General features: G+C 42.6%; 1 protein-coding gene across 1 annotated transcript in view; it reads left to right on the top strand.

Annotated features, from left to right (window-relative positions):
- LOC309543424 (tetratricopeptide repeat protein 6-like) overlaps nt 1-12,976 on the top strand; it is a 122,741-nt gene that overhangs the window by 8,045 nt on the left and 101,720 nt on the right. Inside the window, 2 exon segments of the mRNA XM_082242898.1 lie at nt 2,259-2,410; nt 11,661-11,786. Coding sequence (XP_082099024.1) covers nt 2,259-2,410; nt 11,661-11,786 — 278 coding nt within the window.

The following is a 12,976-nucleotide window of genomic DNA, read 5'->3' on the forward strand; positions in this document are numbered from 1 at the left end:
GAGCGGACAGCAAAAGAGCAGAAGACCCCGGAGAGGAGAAGACCCCAGAGAGGAGAAGACAAGAAGAGTCGGATGAAGATTTTTAACAAACTTTCCAAAACGTCTCCTGTCGTTATTTCCATACACTGCCTTTTATGTGGTGAATGAGTAGGGGTACAGTGTACCCCATACCCATTCACATAGGGAGGGGGTCCGGTATGAGCCCCCTGCCCGCAGACCCCCACAACCACCGGCCAGGGTTGTGGGGATGAGGCCCTTGTCCTCATCAACATGGGGGCAAGGTGCTTTGAGGTGGGGGGTGCAGAGCCCCTCCTGCCCCAAAGCACCAACACCCCCCCATGTTGAGGGCATGTGGCCTGGTGTGGTCCAGGGGGGCTGGGACCGCTCGCTCGTCCCCTCCCCTTTCCTGGCCTGCCGGGCTGCATGCTCGGATAAGGGTCTGGTATGGATTTTGGGGGGGACCCCACGCTGTTTTTTCGGCATGGGGCTACCCTCAAATTCCATACCAGACCCAAAGGGCCTGGTTTGGAACCTTGGGGGGGACCCCCCACGCCGTTTTTTTCCCATTTTGGCGTGGAGTTCCCCCTCAAGATTCCCACAGCGCAAGTTGCCCCGCAAGTCGGATCCGACTTGCGGTGTTGTGGTGCGACCTCCATTCAAATCAATAGGCTCCCATAGGGAACCATTGATTTTGAATGGAAGAAAAAAACGTATAACGTGGCTTAACGCACGTTAAGCCACGTTATAGCAACGTTATTCAGCTTTTAGCAGCGTCAGGCGTTTTTAACGCTCTAACGCTGGTCCTCAGAACCCGCAGGTCGTGGGTTCTTGTTGCAGCTTAAAAACGCCTAGGCCACTTACAGCTCAAAAATGTCTGAGTGTGCATGAGGCCATAGAATAACATGGAGGGGCGTTTTTAGGCTGCAAAAAGAAAACGCCTGACGCTGTTTACAGGGGCGTTAAAAACGCCCGTGTGCATGGGGCCTAAGTGTTAGGTGTCTGCCTATGTTCTTTTTTAAAGTCCTCTTGCTAAATATTGATTCAACCAATTCAATAATTGTACTTTCAATCAAGGGGTTGCACTCATTGCTCCCCCTGTTGAGCTCCCAGTATAACCATAGGATTTGAATCTTGTATTGTCGGTGTCAATAAGATCACTGTTTACACCTATTCAGAACATTTCCTTGACTTTGTTATCCTGTACTGTAGCCTTCTGCTAGAAGTTATTATAATTGCCCTGTAAGGAGCCCTGTTTATATTGTATTACCTTTCCTTTGAATGGCATTAATTCACGCAAATCTCTCTTCATTGCCTTGATGTGGTGAGGGCTGACAGTTTACTTTTCACTCACTGTTTCGTTTAGACAGACTGATTCCTTTTTTTGGCTGTTCCAGGTTGTCCTAAATAAGGTTCTCCGATGAAAGATTATTGGATGAGATAATCTGAGTAGTGATTTATAGTGCCTCCTTTTCTCTTAAAGTGCGCTCCACTAGGGCAGTTATTGTTCCTTGTTTTTTTATGTTTTTTTTTTACAACAGATATGTCAGGCTGCAACATGGTTTTCTCTACATACATGCTCTAAAGCTGGCCATACATGAATAGAAATTTAGACAGTCCCTCCTGAACCAGCCAAATTTCGATCCATGTATGGGCAGGCTAATTGTTCCCAAGTCGATCCATTGATCGACTTGGGTACATTGAGCCTGCCGGATTTTTGGTATGCGATTACTGCCACTGGCTAAAGCCACTAGCAGTATTCATTGTGTTTTGCAGACAGGAATTCTCCACTGTGCCCCCCCCCCCTGCTGGCAGAACACAAGAGCACTGCGGGAGGCGTGGAAGGAAAGGAAATCTCTAGATTCCCCCATCAACACATCCAGCATTGATGGAGGAATCAAGCAAAAGAAAATCAATTAATTAATGGCCTGCTTAAGTTTTGAGAAAGTCATATCTCCCTCTGCAAATACTGGTTCATCGTAAAGATTTGCAAGCAGCTGCTTAATGCCCTTGGTTTCTTTTGCTTTTACTTTTTTTCTATTTGGCTGGTTCACCTGTATTGTGTAGGTATGCCTGCCCTTCAGTTTGGACTGCTTTCAGATGACCCTAGGTTGTCTGATTGTCTTCAGGCATGAGTGATGAGGGAGAAAATCGTTTTTTTTTTCTTTTTTCTTCCATAAAAGGATTTTACAGTGAGAACAAAATCCTATTTTCTCTAGTGTCTTATACTGAGCCTCATACATTATGTATTTATTTATCAGGTTCCTCACCAGTTCAGCAAGCCTTAGTCCAGTCCTTCCGCAAGCAATACAACAATGCCATTGAATGCTTGGTTTCTGCCAATAAACAGAAGCCAGCTCCGGCCCTGATGATCCTCTTAGGAAAAATACAAATGAAGGCAAAGAAAAACAAGGTGAATATCACTAATAGCTTCATTTAAATGGAATAAAACACTGTGTGTGAAACCAAAGTAAAAGGATTTGCATTGAAAGCAGGAATGTTTCATTTTATATTGAATTACAATAACGTTTTATTTCCTCAAGTTTGATATTCCTTAAGGGTCATTAGCATGCATTAAAGAGTGTAAATATGTTGTTGACCTTACAGGATAACCAACAATTTCTTTATAAACTGTACGAAAGCACATACTTTCTTCTGAATATACTGTCGTCTTTCTGTTTCCTGCATTCTGCTTTCCCAAACTTCCTGACAGGGAGAGCACACAAATAACATCACTATTATTCCACTGATTGATTCAACAAGACTACAAGTCCCACCATGCATTGTGCCATCAAACATTCCTGCCATTTTTGCTTCTAGTAATCTCTTGTGTAGTATTCTCCTGTTGCCTGTGTGTGCAGGCACCATGAGTATTTCTTCATGTAGTCTGATCCCAGGAGCGTGCACACAAGGGTGGTGCCAGAGGACCCTGCAAAGGAGAGGAGCTACTCTAGAACTGGAAGGAGGGGTGTACTAAAGCAGTGAAATAAAAAACTTGCAAGATGAAGAAGCAATTTACACACTGAGTCTTTATATCAGCAGGCTAAAAAAAAAGTCACGTTTTTAATATCACTTAAACTGGAATTCTAGGTAAGGAATTTAATGTGTAGTTGCATTAGTTGCATTGTTCCAGATTGGACCAATGTAATTATCCATATGCCATACCTAAAGGACCACTGTGAAAGTGGAGAATCACTAAAGTAGTCACCGATACTACAGTGTTTGCTCCAGTCTTCCATGTCCTGTGCCGAGTGGCTGTCTTGTTGCAGGGGATTGCCAACACAGGGGGTTGCCAGTTCGGCACAGGTATCATTCACAGAACGCCTTGAATTTGTCTTAATGAATGCAAGGTGTTCTTTTCCTGGATGAGGTGGGGAGGCGGGCATGGTGATATTATGACACGGGACCTAGAAGATAGCCACAATCACTGTAGTAGTGGAGACTATAAATATAGTCCCCCAATAGTGGTCCCACAGGTATGGCATATGCATTAGAGCTTTTGAACTTGAATAAGAGGAATACCCAGGTGGGGGGTAAACATGTAGCACACATAGTGTGCTATTGGAAAAGGTCTGTGTGACTAAATTATGCTGCATAATGGTTAAATAGAATCAATGCACATATTTGCCAAAGTCCTTGAATCTAGAAAATATTTTATGATTACTGTGCGATGAGTGAGAATCTACCATAACACTATCACACTACCCTCCCTGTAACCCTGACACTAATACTCCCTTAAATCCAAGCCCTCACACTAGCCCCATCCTGTTCCTTGATACTAACATTCATACTAACCCTCTATGTACCCTAACACTAACTCTCTCACACCAACCCTCCCTGTAAATGTGACATTACCCCTTACTGTAACTCTCATACTAACCATCACAGAAACCCTCCTTGTAGCTCTCACTACTAGTACAGAGAGCAGAACCCTACCCTAAGGCCCCCCTTACATTAACCATCCCTGCAACACTAATCCCCCTGTACCCTAACTCTTACACTAAACTCTCCCTGTAACCTCAACACTAATCATCACATTAAAAATGTCCTGGTAACATTAACACTAATGCTCCCTATAGCCCAAACCCTTACACTAGAGCCTTTCTGTATCTCTAATACTAACAAACACTCACAGTATCCAGTCTGAGTACCTTTACACTTACTCCCAAACCAACCCTTCTTGTAAACATATTACTACCTCTCCCACTAAGTCTCACTGTAGCCCTCACATTACCCATTACACAAGCCCTCCTCGTAACCCTCCATCAAAATAACCCTCACTTTAGAGTTACAGGTGCAGAAAGCATAACCAAGAACCAAGGCCCCCCTTCAACTAACCATCCCTTTAACACTAATCCTCTTGATAACTGTAACCCTTACAACAACCATCACATTAACTCTCCCTTTAATGCTAATATTAACACTCTCTGTATCCCTAACCCTCACACTAACCCTTTCTGTAACCCCTTACATTAATCCTCCCTGTAACCCTAACACTAACCATCAGCTTAACCCTCTCAGCAATCCTAACACTAATACTTCCTATAACCTAAAAACCCTTACACTGGACCTTTTCTGTATTCCTAATGTGAACACTCACACTAACTCTCATTGTAACCCTCACAGTAGCCATCACACAAACCCTCACTGTAAACCTCTCTCAAAATAACCCTAACTTTGATCCTCACACTAACTCTTCCTGTATTCCTAACATTAGCCTTTTTGTAACCCTCCTACAATGAGTAAAAAAAAAGTATTTAAACCCCTGCTGATTTTGTACGTTTGCCCACTGACAAAGAAATGATCAGTCTATAATTTTAATGGTAGATTTATTTTAACAGTGAGAGGCAGAATAACAAGAAAAAAAATCCAGAAAAACGCATTTCAAAAAAGTTATAAATTGATTTGCATTTTAATGAGTGAAATAAGTATTTGATCCCTTTACAAAACATGACTTAGTACATGGTGGCAAAACCCTTGTTGCCAATCAGAGGCCAGACGCTTCTTGTAGTTGGCCACCAAGTTTGCACACATCTCAGAAGGGATTTTGTCCCACTCCTCTTTGCACATCCTCTTCAAGTCATTAGGGTTTCGAGGCTTATGTTTGGTAACTCGAACCTTCAGCTCTCGCCACATATATTCTATGGGATTAAGGTCTGGGGACTGGCTAGGCTACTCCAGGACCTTAATGTGTTTCTTCTTAAGCCACTTCTTTGTTGCCTTTGCCATGGCTTCTGGGTCATTGTCATGCTGGAATACCCATCCACGACCCATTTTTAATGCTCTGGCTGAGGGAAGGAGATTCTCACCCATAATTTGATGGAACATGACCCTGTCCATCGTCCCTTTGATGCAGTGAAGTTATCCTGTCCCCTTAGCAGAAAAACACCCCAAAGCATAATGTTTCCACCTCAATGTTTGACGGTGGAGATGGTGTTCTTGGGGTCTTAGGCAGCGTTCCTCCTCCTCCAAACATGGCCAGTTGAGTTGATGCCAAAGAATTTGATTTTGGTCTCATCTGACCACAACACTTTAACCCAGTTCTCCTCTTGATCATTTAGATGTTCATTAGGAATTTCAGACAGGCCTGTAGATATGTTTTCTTGAGCAGGAGGACCTTGCAGGTGCTGCAGGATTTCAGTCCTTTACGGCATAGTGTGTTACCAATTGTTTGTTTGGTGCTATGGTCCCAACTGCCTTGAGATTGTTGACAAGATTCTCTTGTGTAGTTCTGGGCTGATTCCTCACCATTTTCATGATCATTGAAAGGTGAGATCTTGCATGGAGCCCAAAACCGAGGGAAATTGTGTTTCCTCCTTTCGCAAATAATCATGCCAACTGTTGTCACCCTCTCACCAAGCTGCTTGGTGATGGTCTTGTAGCCCATTCCAGCCTTGTGTAGGTCTGCAATCTTGTCCCCGACATCCTGGGACAGCTCTTTGGTCTTGGATATGCTGGAGAGATTGGAATCTGATTGATTAATTGCTTTTGTTGACAGGTTTCTTTTATACAGGTAACAAGCTGAGATTAGGAGTACTGCCTTTAGGAGAGTGTACCTAGTCTTAGCTCGTTACCTGTATAGAAGACACCTGGGAGGCAGAAATATTTCTGATTGATAGGGGATCAAATATTTATTTCACTTATTAAAATGCAAATCCATTTATAACTTTTTTGAAATGTGTTTTTCTGGATTATTTTTTTGTTGTTGTTCTGTCTCTCACTGTTAAAATAAACCTACCATTAAAATTATAGACTGATCATTTCTTTGTCAGTGGGCAAACCTACAAAATCAGCAGGGGATCAAATACTTTTTTCCCCTCACTGTACTAACACACCCAGTATACCGAACACTTACTCTTACACTAACACTTCCTCTAACCCTAACAGCAGTGTAACTCTAACACTAGCCCTCAAAATAACTATCTGTGTAATCCTAACATGACCCTCACAATAACCCTACCTGTTGCAGTGCAGAAGTGAGCTCCTAACTCTGCTACTTAATCTCCCCCAGCTCCATGTGTATGTCCCCTCCTGGCTCCCAACCGCCCCAAATACAGCAACAGCCCTGGCTTTAATCTTTAGCCATAGACCCCACACCTTCAGGGCTGCTTAATTAGCAGACTCTGGTCCCCTTTCTCTGTTCTGTAGGCTGCAGGCTCAGCAGATACCAGGGGCTCTGTTGCACTGTTAACAGTGGAGTTCCTGACACTCAGGCACCAAAATAGCTGCCCGTGCACAATCTACTGTTCCTGCTGCTGCAGCCTCCCCAGGACAAAAACCACAATGCCTAGGGATTGTACACCCATCAGGTGGTGAGACTGGTTGCTCAGCATTAACCTGTGCATGCCCCCTCCCTACTGTCTCATGCCTGTACATCTCAGGACCTTTAAAAGTGTTACTAAACCCAGGACCCTGCATTCACTATATCTGGTCTCCCACAGTATACATAACATGGAAATGCAATTACAGGTATTTTAGTAAATATAAACTGCTTAATACTTTTTCTCATCAGCAGTATATAGCAGTCTTGTGACTTCTATCAGTGTCTGGTAAAAGCTTGTAGGAGGAGTTTTCATTCTACTCTGACTGTCCTATGAGGATGCAGGATCCCTGACCCTCTCTCTGGACAGTGCTGATTGGATCTGTGCCCATCGCATGCACCCTCCCCAAAAACCCTCTCTTAAAATACACACCAAAGTGAGCATGTGCAGAGTGCCCCCAAGGCCCTGTTCTATTAGGAGATGCATTGGGGACAGTGGAAGAAGGGGAGGCCTTTTTACACAATGCACAGAATTAACACCTTCCACAGTGAGTATATCAAGCATGTTTTACTGCATATACAAACTGATTTTACTGTTATGAGTTTAGTAACACTTTTATGTCGGTCGGAGAGCTAAGTAGGCGTTCCTTACTCTAAATAGCAGACCAGAGCCTATGCATAGGCAAGGCTCAGTCTGTGCATGCAAAGGAACAGCTGTGCAGAGGCTTGAACATTGAACTTCCGACACAACAAATTGATGGGTATAATGGCACTCCCAAAACTAATGACAGGTGAGCGCTTGAAATCACAATAAAAAAAGGAATAGTCACAGTGAAAAATGTCACATTTATTAAAAAAAGTAAAAACGGTTAAAGGCACTGTTGACAGCAGGGTGCATCCAGCAGTGAGGCAATACCTGGAAGGTGGACCCAGGGATAGGGTGGGATTGCCTGTCCAAATTCTGAAGGGTCAACAGGAGCACTGATGCCAGGAGAATGGAGAAGCCTGAGAACGATAGAAAAGAGGAGGAGGGGGGGGGGGACGCTCAACCCCCGTAGCCCAATCCAGTCGCAAGCTGCACCACAGCACAGCGGTGTTACCTTGCTTCAGGCGACTGGAGCGGCGCTGAAGGATGACGTCATCGGCGGATGACAGTCGGCTCACAGAAATCCATTCGAGGCACCGTGCGGAGCACCGCTCACGATAGTCCCGATGTGGGTGGCAGTCTCGCTGCACAACAAACCGCTCAACAGTAGTGCCTGCCTGATCTGATGAAGGGCACAGCCCGAAACATGTAATCCTCCACCCTGTGGCTTTTAACTTTTCCCATTGTCAGGCAGGCACTACTGTTGAGCGGTTTGTTGTGTGGCGAGACTGCCACACACATCAGGACTATCGTGAGCGGTGCTCCGCACGGTGCCTCGAATGGATTTCTGTGAGCCGACTGTCATCCGCCGATGACGTCATCCTTCAGCGCCGCTCCAGTCGCCTGAAGCAAGGTAACGCCGCTGTGGTGCAGCTTGCGACTGGATTGGGCTACGGGGGGTTGAGCATCTCCCCCCCCCTCTCCTCCTCTTTTCCATCGTTCTCAGGCTTCTCCATTCTCCTGGCATCAGTGCTCCTGTTGTCCCTTCAGAATTTGGACAGGCAATCCCACCCTATCCCTGGGTCCACCTTCCAGGTATTGCCTCACTGCTGGATGTACCCTGCTGTCAACAGTGCCTCTAACCGTTTTTACTTTTTTTTAATAAATGTGACATTTTTCACTGTGACTATTCCTTTTTTTATTGTGATTTCAATTGCCCACCTGTCATTAGTTTTGGGAGCGCCATTATACCCATCAATTTGTTGTGTCACATGTTTCTCAGCTGGATCTGGGCATGGGTCGGCTGCAACCCTGACATGACTTACTGGCATTTGGCTAAAATCCGTCCATCCCACACAGTTTGATATTACAATTTTTGGGATCTCTGATTAATTGTTTTCAGCACCAGGATTTGCTTGTATGTGTTTAACATTGAACTTCCACAGCCCTGTTTCCCTCCAGGATTTATACTTTGCTGTACCATATTGCTGTCTTGTGGCCCCAGCTGGAATAACTCTTGCTGTACCTTGAGTTGCTGAGAATAAACAAAAAAAACAAAAAAACGTACTTGCCAATTTGTAATCTTCTCTATAATATCGCAGCTCAGTTTATATTCTCATTGCTGTAATGAATGAACTGTGCGCATAGGAGTTACACCATTCTGAAAAGTGGCTGCAGATTCCCAGAAGACAGGGCGAAGATGTCAGCACCCGTGAAGGAAGGCAAGTTTAGCTCCGCTGTAACTCTAGCTTGTGCTTTTTAAAGGAGTTACAGCAGGTGTTTTTTTTTTCTCTTTTGGAAAAAATATTTAAGTCACACATATACAGTAAAAGCTGACCATTGAAAAACAAAAAGAGGTGGTGTGTAAATACCAACTGGCAGACCGCATCATCTGGTATATGTCATTTTTTATTTTGCTCCTAATTCAGCTTTAAGAAATATCCTCATACATGAAATTACAAGATTTTGTGACTGCCCAGATACAGAGGGCACTTCTGACATTACAGACATTAATGTCTAATGACACTTCATGCATGTCTACAGCAGCCAGGGGTCTTCCCTACAGTGCAGTCATGAAATGTCACTTGGATCAGGTGACATTTCATGCAATGAATGTGAAGGTGTTTTTAGCACTAGCATAGATATATATGCATTTTAATTAGATTGTGACACAATAACAGTTTTCACTTGTTTGAAAAATTAAACCTCCACATTAAAAATTAGAAAAATGGCCCTCGGGAGCTTGATGCCACAATGTACAAGTATGCACCGCATCTTAGCATATCATGGCAAACTTACCTCCTCCAGCATTCGGTATAAGCACTCTCACCTGTCACAGGTTTTTCTATTTTCTCTCAGTCTTCCTTCTTGGTTTGGGCACACGGGGTACACTCCACTCTGAGGCAACCCGCCTAGAGATCCACAGCCACTTGAAATACCTGGGTGCTAGCTCAGTAGACAACCGCAATAAATGGAGATGAAGGATGAAGATAGCGGAACTCCAAAGATACAAAGAGACTTCTTTTTTGAGTAAATCTGGTAAAATCCAATGACTCTTATGTGTATGCGCAGAAGTGACATCATCACGGCCTGGCCATTCAAGCAGCCAAAGAAGCCAAACCCTGAAGGAAATAAAGGATGAAGATAGCGGCATTCCGAAGTGAAAAAGAGACTTCTTTATTAAGTAAATCCCTTAAAATCCAAAGACTAAATAAAATCACACACAGTTCCAGAACAACCAATAAACACGTTTCACATGTCAATGCTTATTCATTACTCACTGACACGTGAAACCCATTTACAGGCTGTCCTGGAACTGTCTGTGCTTTTAGTCTTTGGATTTTAACAGATTTACTCAATAAAGAAGTATTTTTTTCACTTCAGACTGCCGCTATATTCATCATTCATTTCCTTCTGGGTTTGGCATCTTTGGCTGCTTATGCAGGCTGTGATGATGTCACTTCCTTGCATACACATGAGAGTCACATCATCACAGAACAGAGCTGAGCCGTAAATGTAAGTTGGGCTGCGCATGCACAGCTCAGTGTACATTACCATTGACAGGCAGGGAAAATCACTTATGACAGGAGAGACTAATTGGATCTCTTTTGTCATAAATATCCTGTCAGCAGTTTTTATTTTTTTAATTTTTTTTCCCGCTTTAACCGGCTGCGATGTAATGATTACAAAATATTAGCACCATTTTTCAAGACTGATTATTGCAGCCTGTTAATTTGTGTATTGGTGATGCTATTAAAACCGGTAGCTTTTAGGAATCATTATCCAGCATAGGACTTCCTCTGATCACTTTAATTGTACTGCTGAAATACAAATCATTAAAGGGTAACTCCACTTTCGGGGAAAATAGCAAATAAAAAAAAAAAAGCAAAAAGGCAAATTTAAAAACATTAAATTACAATATGACTTGAGTCGCAGTTGTATATACTATATATATGTATATATATATTTATATATACAACTGCAACTCAAGTCATATTGTAATTGAATGTTTTTAAAAATCGCCTTTCCTTTTCAATCTGCAGTTCTGCAATTTTCTGTAAAATGCACTGCAGTATGGCCACCTGGAGGTGTTCTGTTCTCAGAATGTGTACAGAACGTGCCCCAAAAACATAATTTCATTAAGATACTAAGATACAAGTCGGATTCGGCATCCCCTGCAACAAAAATTGCATTTTTGATAAGATACTTCCAATAGCAAATCACATCTAAAGGAATGCAGACCCCTCAATTTTCCTCATTAGAGCCCTGCAGGTGCAGCAGCTCATTTAAAATGATGAAACCGCTCCCATTAGATACACTTTCCACATAGACACAGACAAACACACAGATTTCTTTAGAATAACAAAGGTAGGAATATGCAACAAAGTTTGTTAAAATCCTTGTAATGTTCAGAGATCACCCAGAGAGGAATGTTTTTTTCTCAACAAAAGTGGAGTTACTCTTTAAAGGAAAACTTTTTTTGTCTATGTTTTGGATAGAGTTTATAATGGTTAACATAATTGTCAGGTATTATTGCTGCCTGTTTCCCTGCTGGGAGACAATGCCCTCCTCACTTTTGAAGAATTATTTATCACTTCCAGTTCTGTCTACAGCACAGCAAGTGAATGAAATCATATCAATGGAACACAGAAAAAAAAACTTACAGGAATGAGTAAACTTTCAATATAGTTTTATGTTAGTGCCAATACACTTTAACATGCTGTAGATTTACCCATTGCTGAAGCAGAACAGAATTGAGTCTTTATGCTTCGTCTATGCTCTGTTCCATAACATTCTTTGATTTACATACTTTAACAGGATGCAGCAGAAAGCTTCATACAGGCTCTGGTAATAATGGGTCATTCAGAAGAGAGGTCATCCAACAGGGCAGAGATCTTCTACCTGTTGGGTCTTTGCTATATGGAGCAGTTCAAGTTCTTACAGGTGAGCAGAGTGCAGAGACACTGCCAGATTTTGGATGCTGTTTTTTGCCTTGTCCAAATTACTGTGGTGTTGTTGCATAACTACATACGTCACAGACTGTGAGGAATAGCACTTACATTACACTCACACCTCAAGTGTTTTTTGGAACACATTAACACTGCAGAGAAAAGTTTGAAAAGTGTGTTATGAGGTTCAGTGAAAGTCTTAGCTGAGCTTTTTAATTCAGAGAAAAAACTCTGCAATATATTGCTAAATCTTTAGCAGCTTTTGGGAAAAAAGTTAAAGATATACTATAATTGAAAGATTGTATTAACATGCCTTATGATATTTCAGATATATATTTCAGTTTATGCCCATCCTGTGATGAAATGTGGGCCCTTGCATTTACATATTAACGAGCTAAGACTGACAACCATTCATCCACCTTGGACAGCAGCCAGCCGTAATCTGCATTTAGACGACATGTTAAACCGCCTCTCCATTCATTCATTTGAACACTTGACAGTTGGATATTTTGCATTTAGATTACAAGACATGTTGCATAGAGATTGCTGACGCCACCCATAAACAATTGACAATTGCTTACATTAACACATGACAACTGAATGCAGACGGGGCGACTCTGGTGGGACACAAATTCAGATACGGGAACACCTCATATTGACACAAATGCATGGAGAAAGCAAAGGCCCTTTTATGTACTATTCTGTCTGATATGTGCTATTGACTGATGAATTGTAAACCAGTCTGGAGCAGTCTTTCCCGCTCAAAACATGCCTTAAATATGAGCTTCACTTGCAATAAAATTAGTTGTGACTGTGCTAAGTTTGAGTGCTGTGTGTCGTCATAACTCCCGGACGGATGGAGGGAAAATTCATTATCTATTGGGGGGTTAGCAACTGAAGGGCTGTAATATCATCGTGATTGCCTCCTGACGAGAATTGAGCTAACAGTTTTGGTGTCATGAAGTTGGATCTGCCAAAATCACAGTATGGGTAAGTAATTATATTTTTTATTATTATTATTACTACCCTATACTGTCAGAGCAGATAAACGGTACCCAGTTAACCGCTAATTTTAGCACCTCCCGGGAATCTGAAATTCCCAAAGATGGGGTCTGATACTCCAGCGCCTGAAGCACCAAAGATAAGATGGGGTCTGACACTCCAGGGTCTGGGACCCGGTTACAA

Source organism: Pelophylax lessonae (assembly GCF_965119305.1).
Source record: "Pelophylax lessonae genome assembly, chromosome: 13".
NCBI lineage: Eukaryota > Metazoa > Chordata > Amphibia > Anura > Ranidae > Pelophylax > Pelophylax lessonae.